At 32.6% G+C, this 18,488-nt stretch overlaps 1 protein-coding gene across 1 annotated transcript; it reads left to right on the plus strand.

Moving 5' to 3' along the window:
- Nucleotides 1-1,775: 1,775 nt before the first annotated feature.
- Nucleotides 1,776-6,577, plus strand: LOC107613592 (ABC transporter G family member 3). Its single transcript, XM_016315669.3, has 12 exons — nucleotides 1,776-2,064; nucleotides 2,729-3,319; nucleotides 3,425-3,504; nucleotides 3,822-4,108; nucleotides 4,214-4,385; nucleotides 4,527-4,640; nucleotides 4,743-4,871; nucleotides 5,200-5,391; nucleotides 5,492-5,578; nucleotides 5,656-5,928; nucleotides 6,028-6,135; nucleotides 6,218-6,577. The coding sequence occupies exons 2-12, from the start codon at nucleotides 2,848-2,850 to the stop codon at nucleotides 6,473-6,475; spliced, it is 2,172 nt and encodes a 723-aa protein (XP_016171155.1). The 5' UTR covers nucleotides 1,776-2,064; nucleotides 2,729-2,847; the 3' UTR covers nucleotides 6,476-6,577.
- Nucleotides 6,578-18,488: the final 11,911 nt, after the last annotated feature.

Here is an 18,488-nt window from a genome sequence, read left to right on the forward strand (position 1 = left end):
AAAATTAAACAAAATATAATTTAAATGAATACCTCAGAATATAATAAGATCTATTAAAAAAATTATTTATCACCATTGGTTAAACACTTGTTGGCTTCTAATTTTTTTTTTTAATTTCATATATGACCACAAAAAAAAAAATAAAAAAGAGATTGCGGGAGTAAAGAATTGAATAGAAGTTATGCATGAGTTTTTATAACTGTTAGTGAAATATGTTAGAAAATTAAGTAATTGTAGAATATTTTTGAATTATGTTAGTAAGGTTAAAATAGGAAATAGAAAATTGGACACCAAACCCCATGTATTGGCATTATATATTGTTATAGAATATGTAACATAGTAAATTAGAAATAATTAAAAGTTTATTAAGTATGAATTAAAGCTTTTAAAAAATGATAATTTGTACCCACTAATATTATTACCGTTCTATCTATTACTTAAATTTGGACCAATTTTATTATTATTATGAATATCTGAATATTTAAAAGCAAATCTATTATTGGCATGAGTCTAATGTATTTTTAAAATCTATCAATATATTCAATAATATTAATAAGAGATGTGATGAGAAGAGAAAAATAGGTAAGAGTTGACAGGTGAAAATTACGTCAAGTGGCCAAATAGAGTAATAGAAGTTTTTCAGAGATAATTGATATTAAGTGAAGAAGTTGATTAGAAAGGGTAATACTAGAAAAAAATTTTAGACACCAAATCTATTTATTACCATTATATATTATTATAGATATATTAAAGACGAATTAATGGCCTGAGTCCTCATCAAGCTAACAAGTTATAACAGCACACAGAGTGACAAGAACATGTTTGTACAATTTGTATTTTTCTATTTGAAACCAAACCATATTATTTATATATATATATATATATAAGAATGTGAAAAGTTTTCAAGTGTACCGTCATATCGGTATTTTAGTAATTTTTAACTGTTAATTTTAATTATATATATTATATATATTTTTTATAATTAAAATTAACGATTAAAAATTACTAAAACATCGGTATAACGATATACTTGAAAAATTATATATATATATATATATATATATATATGTATATATATATATATATGTCACCCAGAAGTTAGAACTAAAAATCATTTAACTATGTACAAGACATTATTTTTTTAAACGGTCATGATTTTTTAGGAAAATTTTCATGCAAATCTAATAAGTCACACCAAAATCATAAAAATAATTTCCAAACTTAAAGCGACCAATTAAGGATTAAGTCAATATATATATATATATTGAAAAATAATTAAAAATAATATATTTTAAAAGAAAATTGTGACCTTTATTAATAATATTTTTTTAAATATATTTAAATTTTTTATTTAAGAATTAAAAATAAATTTAAAGAATAAAAAATTTCAGTCCTCACTCGTATGAATTATTAAATTTTCAATGAATCATCACTCTCTTGGTCTATGGCGGCGGAGACTGCCATCTCTTCACTTCACTCTATTGAACTATTATTTATGGATCTAAGCTAACAACCAACAAGTGCTCTTAAAACCAGAAAATTTAGAGGTATTTAAAATACAAAACTATATTTTCTGAATAAAAATTTATCAACAAATTCATTATTATATAGCTAAAAGATGAAAACAAAATGATGATATGATAAAGTCAAATTAAAGAAGTGAAGTGGTGGCACTTGCTGGCACAATGAAACTAACATCATTACACTCGTCTCGTCTCAACAAAAAGAGAAAACAAACAATATTATTTATATTTAGAAAAGAAAAGACAAGAAGCAGAAAATACATAGGAAAAAAAAAGTGAAAGAGAAAATAAAGAGATAAAGTAAGATGCGAAATGCTAAGTAAGAAAGAAAAGTAACGCATAGCAATTAGTAATACATAAGAATCATCTGCGGGTTAAGGGGGTCAAATACTCAAATCCTCACAAATGGTTTCAGAAAATTGAAAAACCAAACACCAAAACTAAACTTAACACTGAATGGACTGAACACAGCACTTTCTTTCTTTCTCTCTCTTCAGTGTTGTGTTTCTTTTCTCATTCTCTCAGCTTTGCTTAGATCCAGGTACCTCCCATGTCATTTTTTTAGCATTGGTTTATTAAAGTTTGATGCTTTGAGCTTGTACGCTTCGATTAAGGATAGAAGCTTTTGTGGGTTTTGCTTGGTTGCTGTATTTAGCTTAGCATGCCTGTGAAATCTTTCAATATATGTTCTTTATCTTCTAATTCTCTTAGTTATTTATGTTTCTGTGTTTTATAATCCAAAGTGTTGCTTTTTGGTTCCACAAAGTGATAAAGGAATAGTGGTTTGGTTTGTGTGTTAGCTTAGCTGAGCTCAGAGCAGCTGGGTATGCCTAAATGAGAAACCATAGGTGCAAGGTTTGATTTTTCTTCCATTTGTGACAATTTTCATGGAGAACACCTATGGAGTTTTGTGTAAGTGACCCTGGAGGAATAGGCATTCCTGCAGTTTTCTGCTGAAACATATGGCTTCTGCTTCCCTAACCCTTAATGGCCCTCTTACTTGTTAAGGTTCTGCCATGAATATGTTTATTCTTGTTCTTTTGTTGCTTAAAGATATCCATTTTTTAAGCATCTCATGCTTTTCCATATTAATAGTAAGTTATTGTGGTATCTGTGTTATTTTGATAAACAATAAGTATTAGATTAAATTTGTCCCCTTTTTCAATCTTTGCTTCTTAATTTTGGTTTCGTGATTTGAATGACAGGGTGTTGTTGATAGTGTTAACTACTGATAGAAAAACAATGTATTGGTATATGCTTTAAGGAGATACCCTCTGCTTGTGAAATTGACATATAAACTCTGACATCTAGAAGAATTTTAGATATGGAAGAAATACAGTCTCAATCAGATAATTATAGGTCTTCATCATCTTCAGCAAGCAGCCCGGCAAGTAGGGTTCCATCAAGTAACTTCTTCTACTTGCGAAAACCTGGTTCAATCAGGCAGCCAATTTCGTTTGAGGATTCACCTGAGTGGGAGGATACTGATACGGATCTTAGAATTGAGGAAGGAGGTGACTCCATTAATGCTGCGACAACGCCGGCTTCTCCTTCTCTCTCAAAGATCAACAGTGGATCCTTGCCGTCACCTCGTGTACCGGAGGGTGTGGTTATACCTCGCAAAATTGCTGGGGCTTCTGTTGCCTGGAAAGATTTGACTATTACAATAAAGGGAAAAAGGAAGTACTCTGATAAGGTTATTAAGAGTTCAACTGGTTATGCTTTACCGGGGACAATGACTGTAATTATGGGTCCTGCCAAATCAGGAAAGTCTACTTTATTGAGAGCCATTGCAGGTATAGAAGCATGCTTTGTTTTGTTCTTTCTTAGTAAGCATTTAATGATCTTCCCATGCATGAATGAATATTCAAAGCTCAAATGAGTTCCTTTCTTTGCCTCAGGAAGATTGCATCCGTCAGCCAGGATGTATGGTGAAGTGTTCGTGAATGGGGCAAAGTCGCACATGCCGTATGGGTCATATGTGAGTTCATAACTTCATATTCTGATTTGCTGTTTAATTTTTGAATTTCCATTTTTAGTGATCAATATGATTGAACACAATTGGCTTGTCAACTTTGATCAACCTTATATGCCATTATGCCCCAATATATTAAGATAGACTATATCTGCACTTCTTGCTCAAATAGAGACACTTATGTGCATCAGAGATTCTAAGTTTTGGTTTTTGATCTTTAGAGTATTAGGTGATTACATGATGCTGCCTGGGTTATAACTTTAGTTAGCTTTAGGTTGTACAACTTATATATGTATACTGAAATTTATTTCTTTAATTTTCAGGGCTATGTGGAGAGAGAAACAACTTTGATTAGTTCCCTCACCGTGCGAGAGTTTCTATCCTATTCAGCCCTACTTCAACTTCCTGGTCTTTTGTGTCAGAAAAAGAGTGTGGTAGAGGATGCAATACATGCAATGTCTTTAGATGACCATGCAAATAAACTTATAGGTGGACATTGTTATATGAAGGGACTTCCTAGCGGGGAGAGAAGGCTTGTCAGTATTGCCAGGGAGCTTGTGATGAGACCACGCATCTTATTTATCGATGAACCTCTTTATCATTTAGACTGGTGTTTATTTTTACTTTTTCAATTTGTTTTGTTCAAAGAGCTTGATTTCATTCCTTATCTTCATGCAACTTACGTCCTTCTCACAATTTATTTATCTTTATTCAGTGTAGCAGCACTTCTGATGATGGTTACATTGAAGAGACTCGCAAGCACCGGTTGTACTCTTATAGTAACCATTTATCAAAGTAGCACAGAAGTCTTTGGCCTTTTTGACCGTATATGTCTGCTTTCAAATGGGAATACGCTGTTCTTTGGGGAAACATTAGCTTGCCTGCAGGTAACCTCTGATGTCTTTCCAATGTTTACGGGAATTTATTTTTATGCTTCGTGGGTTGTACTGTTGTCAAGAGCTTTCTATTTTTGATACTTTCTCTGCTATAAATAGAACACTGATGGCTTTAATTTTATGTTAATGAAGCACTTTTCAAATGCTGGATTTCCTTGTCCAATCATGCAAAGTCCTTCTGATCACTTTCTGAGGGCAATTAATACAGATTTTGACAGAATAATTGCGATGTGTAAAAACTGGCAGGTAATTGTTTCCTGTGAGGTGGTGATTGCTGTCCGATTGCATTGTTAATGTTATGTACTAGATTTCTTCTATGATGGATCATTAATTTCATTGTCATAATAGGATGACAACGGAGATTTTTCTTCTGTGAACATGGACACGGCTGTTGCTATACGCACACTTGAAGCAACTTATAAGTCGTCAGCAGATGCAGCTGCTGTTGAGACTATGATTTTGAAACTCACTGAGAAGGTATGATATAATGGCTGAAACAGGGAACATTGGCTGTCTTTAAGGGGACTGAAATGTAGCTAATATTCAACTTTTCGGACATTTGTAATCTAGAACATTTTGCATGTGCTAATCAATAGATATATCAACTATGTTTTGTGGAAAACCACTCGAAAACTATATTTGCTGATTTATAGGGGAAATAAGCACTTATTTATCTTCTTGAAGTATGTGTTTGCATTTCTCATGCTAGCTTCTTTAGAGATTTATTTCGCTCTAATGCATTTAAGGGAAGTCGGTGTTTGGATGTTAACTTGTGCAATATTTTTGAAACTTGCTTGATTCCCAGGAAGGTCCAGCTCTCAAAAGCAAAGGCAAAGCTAACAATGCTACACGGATAGCAGTCTTGACGTGGCGATCTTTATTAGTTGTTTCTAGGGAATGGAAATATTATTGGCTTCATCTGATTCTCTACATGCTGCTCACACTATGTATTGGTACTGTTTTTTCTGGTTTGGGACATTCCTTGTCTTCTGTTGCGGTGAGTCTGGATGTGCCAATTGCATTGTGTGTCAAATGTGATATATCCCGATTCTAGATAACATAATGCATATGAATTAATTTTACTCTCTTGATTGCAGACAAGAGTTGCAGCAATTTTTGTATTTGTATCATTTTGTTCGCTTTTAAGCATTGCTCGGGTGCCTGCGCTAATGAAAGAAATCAAGGTAATCCTTCGAGTAATACATGCTTAAATGTATGCATATCCTTTTCTTTCCTTCTTAAATTGTTTACCATTTTGCAGATTTATACCTGTGAAGAATCAAATGAGCACTCCAGTACTATAGTATTCTTACTCGCGCAGCTCCTGTCCAGCATCCCATTTCTTTTTCTCATTGCCATTTCATCGAGTCTAGTGTTCTACTTCCTTGTCAGGCTGCAAGATCAGTTCAGCTTGTTAATGTACTTTGTCCTGAATTTTTTCACGACTCTCTTAGTAAATGAAGGAATCATGCTAATTGTGGCTGCTTTGTGGCAAGATGTTTTAGGAAGTCTCTTGACTCTCTTGTGCATACATGTGAGTTCCACATATGCTGCTCGAAGTATTTTCGCCTCTAGGCCATGATTTCATTTCCTGAACTAACTAACTACCGATGCAAAATGCGTATCTTTTCAGGTGATAATGATGCTTTCGGCAGGGTATTTTAGGATGCGGAACGCTTTGCCTGGACCTGTGTGGATGTATCCAATGTCCTATATAGCTTTTCATACATACTCTATTCAGGTAACTAGGCTTATGTTTTGGACTTTTGGTATTCTTATTACGTCTTTAATTACTTTTGAAATGTGTATATAACTGTGATTAGGGGCTATTGGAGAATGAGTACCTTGAGAACTCGTTTGCAGTGGGGCAAGTAAGGACCATAAGTGGGTTCCAAGCACTCCAAAATGTGTACAATATTTCACCTGAATATAATTCAAAGTGGAGAAATTTGTTGGTATTGTTTGTAATGGCAATGGGATACCGTATTATAGTGTTGGTTTTGTTATTCTTGTTAGGCAGCAGAAAAATGTGGCTCCTCAAAAGGTTCAAGTGTAATAGGGATACAACAGACACAAGTTGATGTATATATGTCAACCAACCATGTATGTTGACACCTAATTCTTTTTTGTTCATCAAGTTATATTAATATTCATTAACATCCTTTGGTTAATGAACGAGCAAATCTCAGGTTTATTGCTTTATCTTATCTCAAGATTATATACACATTATTACAACAGTTAACGGCTAAGGGAAGATTTATTTTGGGCCTAACCACTACGACCCCTATGCTCCTAGTCTAGCACAAGTAAGAAACCTTCCATGATCACGTCCAAAAAAAAAAAAAAAAGATACCTTCCATGACCAATGAAACGGACAATTCTTAGTAGCTTTCTGAATTTTTATGCTATCTCGTACTCACGTATAGATGGTGTTTGTTTTGAACTGAGATTAGAAGATTGAGATTTAGTATTGTATTTTGTGGTTAGAGACGGGTATCGAAATTTCAATTCTTAATATAAAATTTTAGTTTCTTCAGTACTTTCAGAAAGTGGGAATAGAGAATATTAAAATTTTGGAAAAGTATATGGAACCAAAAGGTAATCAGCCAAAAAGTAAACAAAATCATTTAATTAGAATCACTTTTTGAATAATATGTTTGAAAACTGCTCCTGGGATCACGGAGCACAAACCAAAACCCGATTTTTCATGGAGCATAAACACATTTTGGCTGGTTTTTGGCTGATATGCTTTTGGTTCCCTAGTTGTTCTCTAAAATTTTTGAGTTGGAGACTAAACCTTGAATAATATTTCTTTTAAAAAATATTTTTATTTAATTTTTTAAATTTTAAATCTATTCTTCAATTTTCATATTTATCTTAAACCAAATATGATATTTAGACATAATTCAGTGCAGTACATTTTATATCTGAGTTTTTTAATCTCTCGATCTTTGTTTCTCTTCCAAACACAGACAACTCTCTATATATTAATATTTAAATTAAATTGTAAATTTCATATATATCTACATAATCAATTAAATTCAAATAAAAAGTGAGAAAAACGTCTTAATAACTTTTAATGTATTAACTTCAAATTATTTTCATTAACTGTATTTTATTTTGACATAATAGGAATGGGATATATACTGTGTAGTCCTCATTTATTTGCCACATGAAACATACTTGTTGCATGCATCCCTTCCATCTGCTGAAATTGGAATTAATATTATAATAATAATAAGGCATCTCAATTCAGTGTTATGTAATTGTTTGCGTAGATGAGATGATGAACTCGATTCATGTCAATGTTCAAGTGTTTCGGTATTTTAGATGTTTTAGTATAGTTTTAGTTAATTGAAATAAATAACACACTTGAAACACTAAAACATTTGAAATATTTCCTTATACATAGAAAAATGATTGGTGTACGAGTGTTCATTCAAAGGGAAGTCGTGGTGGATTCTCTGCAACACACAAATTAAAGCAAGTAAAGCATGCATACTACTATTTCCAGGAGTTGACAATTCAGTTCTGTATTCATGGTTTGTAAATATTAACAGTAATAGTAAGGGCCACCGGATCAGAGTAGATAGAGAGCCATGCATGATTATACAGTAGTAGTCTTCAACTCTTTTATATACCAATAATGATCATCTTATTATTATATCTTGAGGCGTGTTAATTAGCAATGTCGTCTTGCATTGTATGTTTCAGGAACATCATGTTGCTTGTCGGGTCAACTAAGCCTGCACATGAAAATCGTTTGCAATTACAATTCAATTGAAGAAAACACACACCCACACACACACATATATATATATACAGAGATAGTAGCGTATATTACAAAGTACACAAATGTTAACACTAATTTATAATAAACATAAGACCAATGATATTAATAAATAAAAAATGATGAAAAGGCAGTTTTTTTTTAATTTTTTATTAATTATTTTTAATATAAAATATATACAAAGATACTGCATATCAATAATATATAATAAATAACGATGAAATGGGGATTGAGATATGACTAGTCCTTTTGTTCATAATACATGCACAGTTTCATTATATATCTTTATCTTTTTCAATGCTGTTACTAGCTTGATAGAAACATGTTTCTAACCTGTTTTGACGATGATGGATGCATGATATATAATTATATATACTGTATACTGAACACTTTCTTGTTCAGGTTCTACCTAACAAACTTAACACTACTTTCTCCTTCGTTAACAACTGGATGGTGAGCTTCAATTCGTTCTATGTTCACATTATCATATATAGTATCAAATAATATAACACATAAAGTAGCACCCAACATTATGGCCTATATAATTAAGTTAGACAATAATAATGTCAACTTATTATTAATTTCCAATATATATGCCCTATTAGGGCTCTGGCAATTCATACTCTACCCGCGGATACCTATTCCGGTCTAACCCATTCGGGTAGGGTAGAGTACGGTCCGAGTATACCTGCGAGTAGGGTATGGTACAGATTTAGGGTGTACCCTACTTTACCCTATCCTACCCGCACCTCATATATAACACATATTTTATTAAGATTAGGTATATAGTGAAGGAAGTGAGAATTGAACCTACAACCTCTCTTATGTAATGACTTACAATAAATAAACAACCACTAAAATTAGTTAGTTAATTTAGTAATTTAGAGCATTAGTTTTTTATTTTTTATGTTATTAACATGTATAAAATTCGAAATGATTGAATTTTATATTTACTTTAAAAAATTTGATATTTCTACGGGTAGGGTAGGGTAGGGTAGGATTTAGAATTTTAGGGTGCGAGTAGGGTTAGGGTTGAGAGATTCTCAACCCATGGATAGAGTATGACAGAGTTTTAATAAAATTTTCAACCTGCGAGTTGGGTTAGGATAGGGTCCAAACCCTACCCTACTCTACCCTACCCATTGCCACCTATGTCCTACACCTATACTTTTTCAAAAAATGGATAAGGACATAGAGATAGAGAGAGAAGAGATGGATTATTATTGCCAACTAGGCACAAGCTCGCACCTTCATAATGCATCACACACAAAAACATAGGCATGAATGAAAAGTGCGATTTGTGGGGTATATAGAGAACTTTTGATGGATTTTGATTTCTTTAGGACATTGTGTCTTGTTCTTCTCAATCCCTAATTTCATTTCTTAAATGTCATTAGTTATTATCAACTAGAGTTCTACTTCAAATTCAATTCCTCTGCAATTAATACATTCTTTTAACGTGACATTCAAACTTAATTTTCAAGTCCATATTGTCTTTTGATCCGCTTGGCTTATATCTATCACTTAATTAATTTACATCACTATATCCTCACTTTGGCTTCTAAATCAAATAATGACATGTAAACATTTTTCAAATTAAATACCTTTTTAAGTTTTAAAATACTCTTTTTACTCTTCAAAAAAAAAAAGAAAAATTATTAGTTACGTTGTAAATAATATAAGAAAGACGATAGGAGCTATTACAATGAATTGGATCTTATCTTGTTTGTCATTACTGCATACACATACACACATGACACAGCCGTACAATAAAGTATATAGAAAATATACGAAACATTATGATATATAAAATTAATATCTGTTGACAGTTACAGAATAAGAAAAATATCTAAGAGACAGAGTAGAGTTGTAAAGTTAGATGCAAGAGAAGGAGAGATATGATGAGTCATGAGCATGTTCCTGGAATTTTGTTTAAAAGCTTGAGACTTTTGTGTATCGTGTTTCCTTCTTCATGTAAGTGAGAGGGACTCGTTATTATTATATCAAACGGATCATCCACAAAATGAAATCAAATTACTTATTAGAAATATCATCTTTTTCTCCAAGGGACCCACAAATAATGCCTTAATGGCTAGGGCTCTAGGCTCTTCACTGCATCTCAGTTACTCCCATTTCTATAATTATGTATCTCATCATATCATTTACTCATTATTAGTTTTACATTGATTTATGAGTTCTTAACTTCTTATCAAATGAAATATATATTTAGAAAAAAACTCATAAATGTACGAGTAAAGCGGTAAATAAATTTTTGAAGTATTAGTTTTTTTAAAAAATATTAATAAAATTTTTTGAGATAATAAATATGGACAAATCAGTTTAAATTAAAATTTTTTACTCTAATTATAGTGACTAATTTAACAGTAGTGTATTTATATCTATTATTTTAAAATATTTTAATAAAATATTTTTTTTAAAGACTAATCTATCCGAAATATAAATCTTTAAGAATTTATTTATTATTTTACTCTAGATGTATTATCTTAATAGTAATTAAGCTTTTGAGTTAAGATGTATTTGCCATCTAACTTATATTGCCATTATTATTCATTTAATTTGTTGATTTTAATTTCCTGAATTTTGGACCGGCTAATTGCTTTAATCTCCAAATGCAACACAAATGGCAACCGCGAGGACGAGTACATTAAATTTGAAGTATAATAATTGTGACAAGAATTGGACCTTTAATTTGGATAAGTAATATTTATAATTTTAGATGAGAAGTGTTAAGAAATCAGTAGAATTTGTGATGTTTAGTTATCAATTAGTCATCATCAATATTTTTAACGGTGTGAGATGACATCTAATGATATAAGATTAATCATTTTTTTATGGTTAAGTACTGACGAGATTTTAACAAAAGTGTTGGCCCATAAACTTTCTCATTCTAAATTTTGTTTATAATAACTTCTAAATAGAGTTGGTCCAATAATTTAATATTTTTATCCTAATAGCTTAGTATTTTTAACTAACACATTTAAATATTGTTGGTTAGTTACTGATAAATAGAGTTGATTATAAGATAAGATTTAAATTCCAATCTTATTTTATCCGTAATTTAAATTTTTTCTAAAATTCAACTCAACTTTACTTGAATGTTAAAAATTTTTTAATCTTAACTTTATCTGCACCTTTAAATTCCAATGGTGTAAAAAGAATAACATTAAATCTTAAGAATAAAAATGTCTGAAAATTCTTTGACTTTGTTTATGCCCTTATGTTATGGCTCTTATACAGTAAAAAAAAAAAGAGGCAGGCTAAAATTTCATTCAAACTAACGTAACAGGTTTCAAATGTTGCACCATCTTTCACTTTTTTGGGGATCCGGAGTCTTTCAAGAAAAGGTTCCATCCTTCAATCCCGTGATTAGGTTTAACTGGTCGAACTATCTGAAGTAGAGAAGGGAAGAAGAGAAAAAAAAAAAAGGGACTTGAATGGACAAAGCCTTCAACTTTCATTCCACTTCGATCTCTACCGTCAAAATTTCTTTCTACCTTTGAACGGGGGCTCTCGATATAATATAGAACACCTATGTTATTTGTTGTAGGGTTCAACTTTTTATTCACAATAAGAGGACTCACTAGAATTGTCTCCATTAATTCTGAGTTAGACATTACTTTATAAGATACTTTAATGTAGTAGCACATTTTTATTATGTACTTTTATGAGAGTTGTTTTTTTCTTTATTTGAGTATTTCACTATTGGGTGGGCAAAATTTTTGGTCCATTTTTTGATCACTTTTTTTAAGGGTAAATCTGACCCTCTCTTCTGTTGTGAAATAAAAGATATATATAATAGAGATGTACAAATAGAAGACTCTAGTATTAAAATAATTAGCCCAATAATAATTTATATATATATATAATAATATTATATGTTGTAATGTGTATATATATACAAAGATAGAAAGAAGTATTAAAAATAAAGAGAGAGAGAATCGCATCTGTTTATTGTTGCAATCTCAATATAATAAAGATGGTTAATATTGCTATTAATATTATATGTAAAGAGTAATAGAAAATAGAATTTAAAATACTTATAAAATAAAAGAAGAAAAAGAATTGTAGTAGAAATATAAGGAGAAGAGTATTTGATTGTAACATAAAGAGAGGAGTGATTTTTATTATTTGCTTGTGTTTCTCTCGGAGGCAAAGGCCTCTATTTATACATGTACGAGGGGGATCAATTTCAACATTCATTAATTATTATTCCTTCTTTGAGAATGTGAGTACTGCATGGGAATGGGCATCCACGTCCCATTCTTATCTCAACACTCCCCCTTGGATGCCCATTTAGGATTATTGCCTCATTAAAACCTTACTAAAGGAAAACCCTGTGGGAAAAACCTTAGTGAAGGAAAAAGAGTACAATATCCCTTGTGATGGGGACTGCCTCATTAAAAACCTTGTCAAGAAAAACCCAATGGGAAAAAACCTGACCAAGGGAAAAAGAGTACAGTCTCCCCCTCTTGCCGACATCATTTAAAGTCTCGAAATCGGCGCATTCCAATCTCATGTACCAATCTTTCAAAGGAGGATTTTGGAAGTGACTTTGTAAATAAATCTGCCAGATTGTCACTTGAGCGGATCTGTTGCACATCAATTGTCCCTTGATTTTGAAGATCATGAGTGAAGAAGAATTTGGGAGAAATATACTTTGTTCTATCGCCTTTGATGTATCCGCCTTTAAGTTGAGCAATACATGCTGCATTATCTTCAAACAGGATAGTTGGAGCTATCTTATGATCAATCAGTCCACATGATGACAGAATATATTGAATCAGACTCCTCAGCCAAAAACACTCGCGACTAGCTTCATGAATCGCCAGTATTTCAGCATGATTAGAGGAGGTTGCTGCTATTGTCTGTTTCGTGGACCTCCATGATATAGCTGTACCACCATATGTGAATAGGTATCCTGTTTGAGACCTCCCTTTATGTGGATCAGACAGGTATCCGGCATCTGCATAGCCAACTAGTTGTGACTTGGATCCATAGGGATAAAACAATCCCATATCAACCGTTCCATGAAGATATCGAAAAATTTGTTTGATTCCACTCCAATGTCTTCTGGTTGGAGAGGAACTATACCTTGCTAGTAAATTCACCGCGAATGATATGTCAGGTCGCGTATTATTAGCAAGATACATTAGCGCTCCAATGGCACTAAGATATGGTACTTCAGGACCAAGGAAATCTTCATTTTCTTCTTTAGGACGGAATTGATCATTTTTCACATCTAAAGATCTTACAATCATTGGGGTACTTAATGGATGTGACTTATCCATGTAAAATCTTTTCAAGATCTTTTCTGTGTATGTTGTTTGATGAATAAAGATCCCACTTTTTATATGCTCGATCTGTAGGCCGAGACAAAACTTAGTCTTTCCAAGATCTTTCATCTCAAACTCTTCTTTTAGAATTTTTATAATTGTTGGAATCTCTTCAGGAGTCCCAATGATATTTAAATCATCAACGTACACAGCAATTATAATGAACCCAGATGTAGTTTTTTTTATGAAAACACATGGACAGATATCATCATTCTTGAATCCGTTTTTGGCCAGATACTCAGTAAGACGATTATACCACATTCGTCCAGATTGCTTTAGACCATATAAAGATCTTTGCAATTTGACTGAGTATAACCCTTGCAAATATTCATTGGATGGTTTGGATATCTTTAGTCCTTCAGGGACTTTCATATAGATATCCCGATCTAATGAGCCGTACAAATAGGCTGTTACCACATCCATTAAATGCATATGCAGTTTATGATATGCAGATAAACTGACCAAATAACGCAATGTTATCGCATCCACTACAGGGGAATACGTTTCTTCATAATCTATACCGGGCCTTTGTGAAAAACCTTGTGCCACAAGTCGGGCTTTGTAGCGCACAACTTCATTTTTCTCATTTCGTTTTCTCACAAATACCCATTTGTATCCAACAGGTTTTACATCTGCAGGTGTACGGACTACAGGTCCAAAGACTTCACGTTTTGCAAGTGAGTCTAATTCAGCCTTCATGGCTGCTTCCCATTTTGGCCAATCATTTCTTTGTCGACATTCTTCGACTGATCTTGGCTCAAGATCCTTACTTTCATGCATGATATCTAATGCCACATTATATGCAAATATTTCATTGACAATTGTCTTATTTCGGTCCCATTTCTCTCCTGTAAAGACATAATTTATCGAGATCTCGTCATTTTCACAATTTTCAGGTACCTGAACGTCTTCTGGCGTTATATCAGAATTTTGGACAACTGCGGGTGTCTCTACTATGTCTTTTTCAACAGGAATAGTATTTACCTCTTTTCTCTTTCGAGGATTTCTATCTTTAGAACCGACAGGCCTGCCACGCTTCTGGCGTGTATTTGCTTCAGTGGCTATTTTTCCTACTGGGACATCAATTCGAATTGGGACATTTTCCGCCCTGCCACGCTTCTGGCGTGAATTCGCTTCAGTAGCTACTTGTCCTACTGGGACATCAATTCGAATTGGGGCATTTTCCGCTGGTATATAAGATTTGGTTATCCTCTTTGTATCGGAAAATGCATCAGGCAATTCATTTGCTATTCTTTGCAAATGTACAATCTTTTGAACTTCTAGTTCACATTGCGCTGATCGAGGATCTAAATGCATCAACGATGATGCATTCCAATTAAGTTCCTTTTCAGGAAACTTATTCTCTCCCCCTAATGTTGGAAATTTTGATTCATCAAAATGACAATCGGCAAACCGGGCTTTAAACACATCACCAGTTTGTATCTCAAGATACCTCACTATAGAGGGAGAATCATATCCAACATATATCCCCATTTTTCTTTGGGGTCCCATTTTGGTGCGATTAGGTGGTGCAATGGGAACATATATCGCACACCCAAATATTCTTAAATGGGAAACATTTGGCTGCTGGCCAAAAGCTAATTGTATAGGAGAGAATTGATGATAACTCGTTGGCCTCAAACGAATAAGTGATGCGGCATGTAAAATAGCATGCCCCCAAACCGAGGTTGGGAGATTTGTTCTCATAAGCAAGGGTCTAGCAATTAATTGGAGGCGCTTAATAAGTGATTCTGCTAACCCATTTTGTGTGTGAACATAAGCTACTGGATGTTCAACACTTATTCCATTAGCCATACAATAAGCATCAAAAGCTTGGGAAGTAAATTCACCAGCATTATCAAAACGAATTGCTTTAATTGGATTTTCTGGAAATTGTGCTTTTAATCGAATAATTTGAGCCAGTAATCTCGCAAACGCCAGGTTGCGAGAAGATAATAAGCACACATGTGACCATCTCGAAGATGCGTCTATCAGGACCATAAAATATCTAAAAGATCCACATGGTGGATGAATAGGTCCACATATATCACCTTGAATCCTTTCTAGGAATTCAGGGGACTCAAATCCAATCTTTACTGGTGATGGCCTTAAAATTAATTTCCCTTGAGAACATGCAGCACAACAAAATTCACTAGATTTAAGAATCTTCTGGTTCTTTAGTGAATGTCCATGAGAGTTTTCAATAATTCTTCTCATCATGGTTGTTCCCGGATGACCCAATCGGTCGTGCCAAGTTATGAACTCATTTGAGTTAGTAAACTTCTGGTTTACAGTGGCATGTGATTCAATTGCACTAATCTTGGTATAATACAACCCAGATGAAAGTGAGGGTAATTTTTCTAATATAACTTTCTTATTTGAATCATGAGTTGTTATACATAAATACTCATGATTTCCCTCATTCATCGTCTCAACATGATATCCATTTCGGCGAATATCTTTGAAACTCAACAAGTTTCTCAGAGACTTGGTAGATAATAGTGCATTATTTATTATAAATTTTGTTCCTCCAGGAAACAAAATTATAGCTCTTCCGGAGCCTTCTATCACATTGCCTGAGCCAATAATAGTGTTAACATATTCCTCTTTTGGCACAAGATGGGTAAAATATATATCACTTTTGAGAATAGTGTGCGAACTTGCACTATCTGCAAGGCATACATCTTCATTACATATCCTTGCCATTCTCTTCAAAAACAAATAATAATAAAATGAGTAGTATGCACAGTTAAATTGAATACTTGATCAGAGTTATTTTCTAAGAAACACTGTACATAAAATAATGTCATATACTAAAATTTTATTTTAAAATTTGACACAATTAATAATTTCAAAATTCATAAATATTAATATTTCATTATTTATGTACATCACATTTGAAACTTAAATACATAGAAAATAAAACTTTAACAATAAATTTTTTACATTATTTATTTACATAGATACTTCACAATTTCACATATTAAACTATTCCATCATTGATCAAATGGCCAATATTTCCTTCAGGGTCCTCAAAGAAATCAGATACATCATAATGAGTGATGGAGTTCTCAGCATCATTTGAAACAAAATTTGTTTCCTTTCCTTTGTCGTTCTTTTTCAAAGATGCCTGGTAAAGATCGACTAGGTGCCTTGGGGTACGACAGGTACGTGACCAATGACCCTTTCCACCACAGCGGAAACACTTCTCCTCGGTTGATTTATTCTGCCCGATATTCTTTTCTTTGTCCCACTTCTGGTGAGATCCTCTCTTTTGAACATAATTCTTTTTCCTTTCATAATTTTTCTTGTTATTAAAAGCTTGCCATTTACCTCTTCTGGGGTAATGATTTGCCGCATTTACTTCAGGAAATGGGGCGGCACCAGCTGGGCGCGCTTCATGATTTTTCAATAACAACTCATTGTTGCGTTCGGCAACAAGAAGGCAAGAAATTAACTCAGAATATTTCTTAAACCCTTTCTCTCGATACTGCTGCTGCAGGAGCACATTCGAGGCATGGAAGGTTGAGAAAGTTTTCTCCAACATATCATGATCAGTTATTTTTTCCCCACACAATTTCATTCGTGAGGTGATCCGAAACATTGCAAAATTATATTCATTTATAGATTTAAAATCTTGTAAACGCAAATGCGTCCATTCATACCGGGCTTGAGGAAGTATCACCGTTTTCTGATGATTGTACCTTTCTTCAAGGTCTTTCCAAAGATCTGCAGGATCTTTTAATGTAAGATATTCATTTTTCAATCCTTCGTCAAGATGACGACGGAGAAAAATCATGGCTTTGGCTTTATCCTTCTGGGATGCATTATTTTCAGCCTTAATGGTATCTCCAAGATCCATTGAATCAAGATGGATTTCAGCATCTAGTATCCATGATAAATAATTGTTTCCAGATATGTCAAGAGCATTGAATTCAAGATGAGAGAGTTTTGACATAATGAAAATTTGTTACCTGAGTCTTCCTAAAAATTTGATCAGAGTCTCGTGCTGATAACGTGTTGTAAAATAAAAGATATATATAATAGAGATGTACAAATAGAAGACTCTAGTATTAAAATAATTAGCCCAATAATAATTTATATATATATAATAATATTATATGTTGTAATGTGTATATATATACAAAGATAGAAAGAAGTATTAAAAATAAAGAGAGAGAGAATCGCATCTGTTTATTGTTGCAATCTCAATATAATAAAGATGGTTAATATTGCTATTAATATTATATGTAAAGAGTAATAGAAAATAGAATTTAAAATACTTATAAAATAAAAGAAGAAAAAGAATTGTAGTAGAAATATAAGAAGAAGAGTATTTGATTGTAACATAAAAAGAGAAGTGATTTTTATTATTTGCTTGTGTTTCTCTCGGAGGCAAAGGCCTCTATTTATACATGTACGAGGGGAATCAATTTCAATATTTATTAATTATTATTCCTTCTTTGAGAATGTGAGTACTGCATGGGAATGGGCATCCACGTCCCATTCTTATCTCAATTCTTCTATGCATTTATTAGGGATTTTGGGTATATTACGTCGCATTTCAGATTATTTAGATCCTTAAGCTGAATGGAATGTCCTTAATAGTTTTGGTTCTTATATATTTGTAGTTGGAATTTGTGGTTTTTTCGTGGTCGTAACAATCACTTTAACAAATTAAAATTTAATCACACTGGAATGACTAATATAAAGTCCTCCAATTTCTACGCCTAATCTTATCTGATCCTATCCATATAATAGATCAATTTTTTTTCAATCAAATACAATATTTAATTATTTTGTATTTTATAAATATATCAATAAAATAAAAAATATAAAATTTAGTTCATATTAAAATTAAAAGTAACAAAATCACAATAAAATATGTGGTAAAATTACAAAAGAAAAAAGATGTATGTAGATTCGATCTCCATTAATTTTATTATATAT

Source organism: Arachis ipaensis, chromosome B8 (genome assembly GCF_059453495.1).
Source record: "Arachis ipaensis isolate K30076 ecotype BB chromosome B8, ASM5945349v1, whole genome shotgun sequence".
NCBI classification, from domain to species: domain Eukaryota; kingdom Viridiplantae; phylum Streptophyta; class Magnoliopsida; order Fabales; family Fabaceae; genus Arachis; species Arachis ipaensis.

Coding starts and splice junctions, on each gene's coding strand:
- LOC107613592 (XM_016315669.3), top strand. CDS start 2,848: ATGGAAGAAATACAGTCTCAATCAGATAATTATAGGTCTTCATCATCT. Junction 4,386..4,526: donor AAACATTAGCTTGCCTGCAG/GTAACCTCTGAT, acceptor ATGTTAATGAAG/CACTTTTCAAATGCTGGATT. Junction 6,136..6,217: donor TTCATACATACTCTATTCAG/GTAACTAGGCTT, acceptor AACTGTGATTAG/GGGCTATTGGAGAATGAGTA.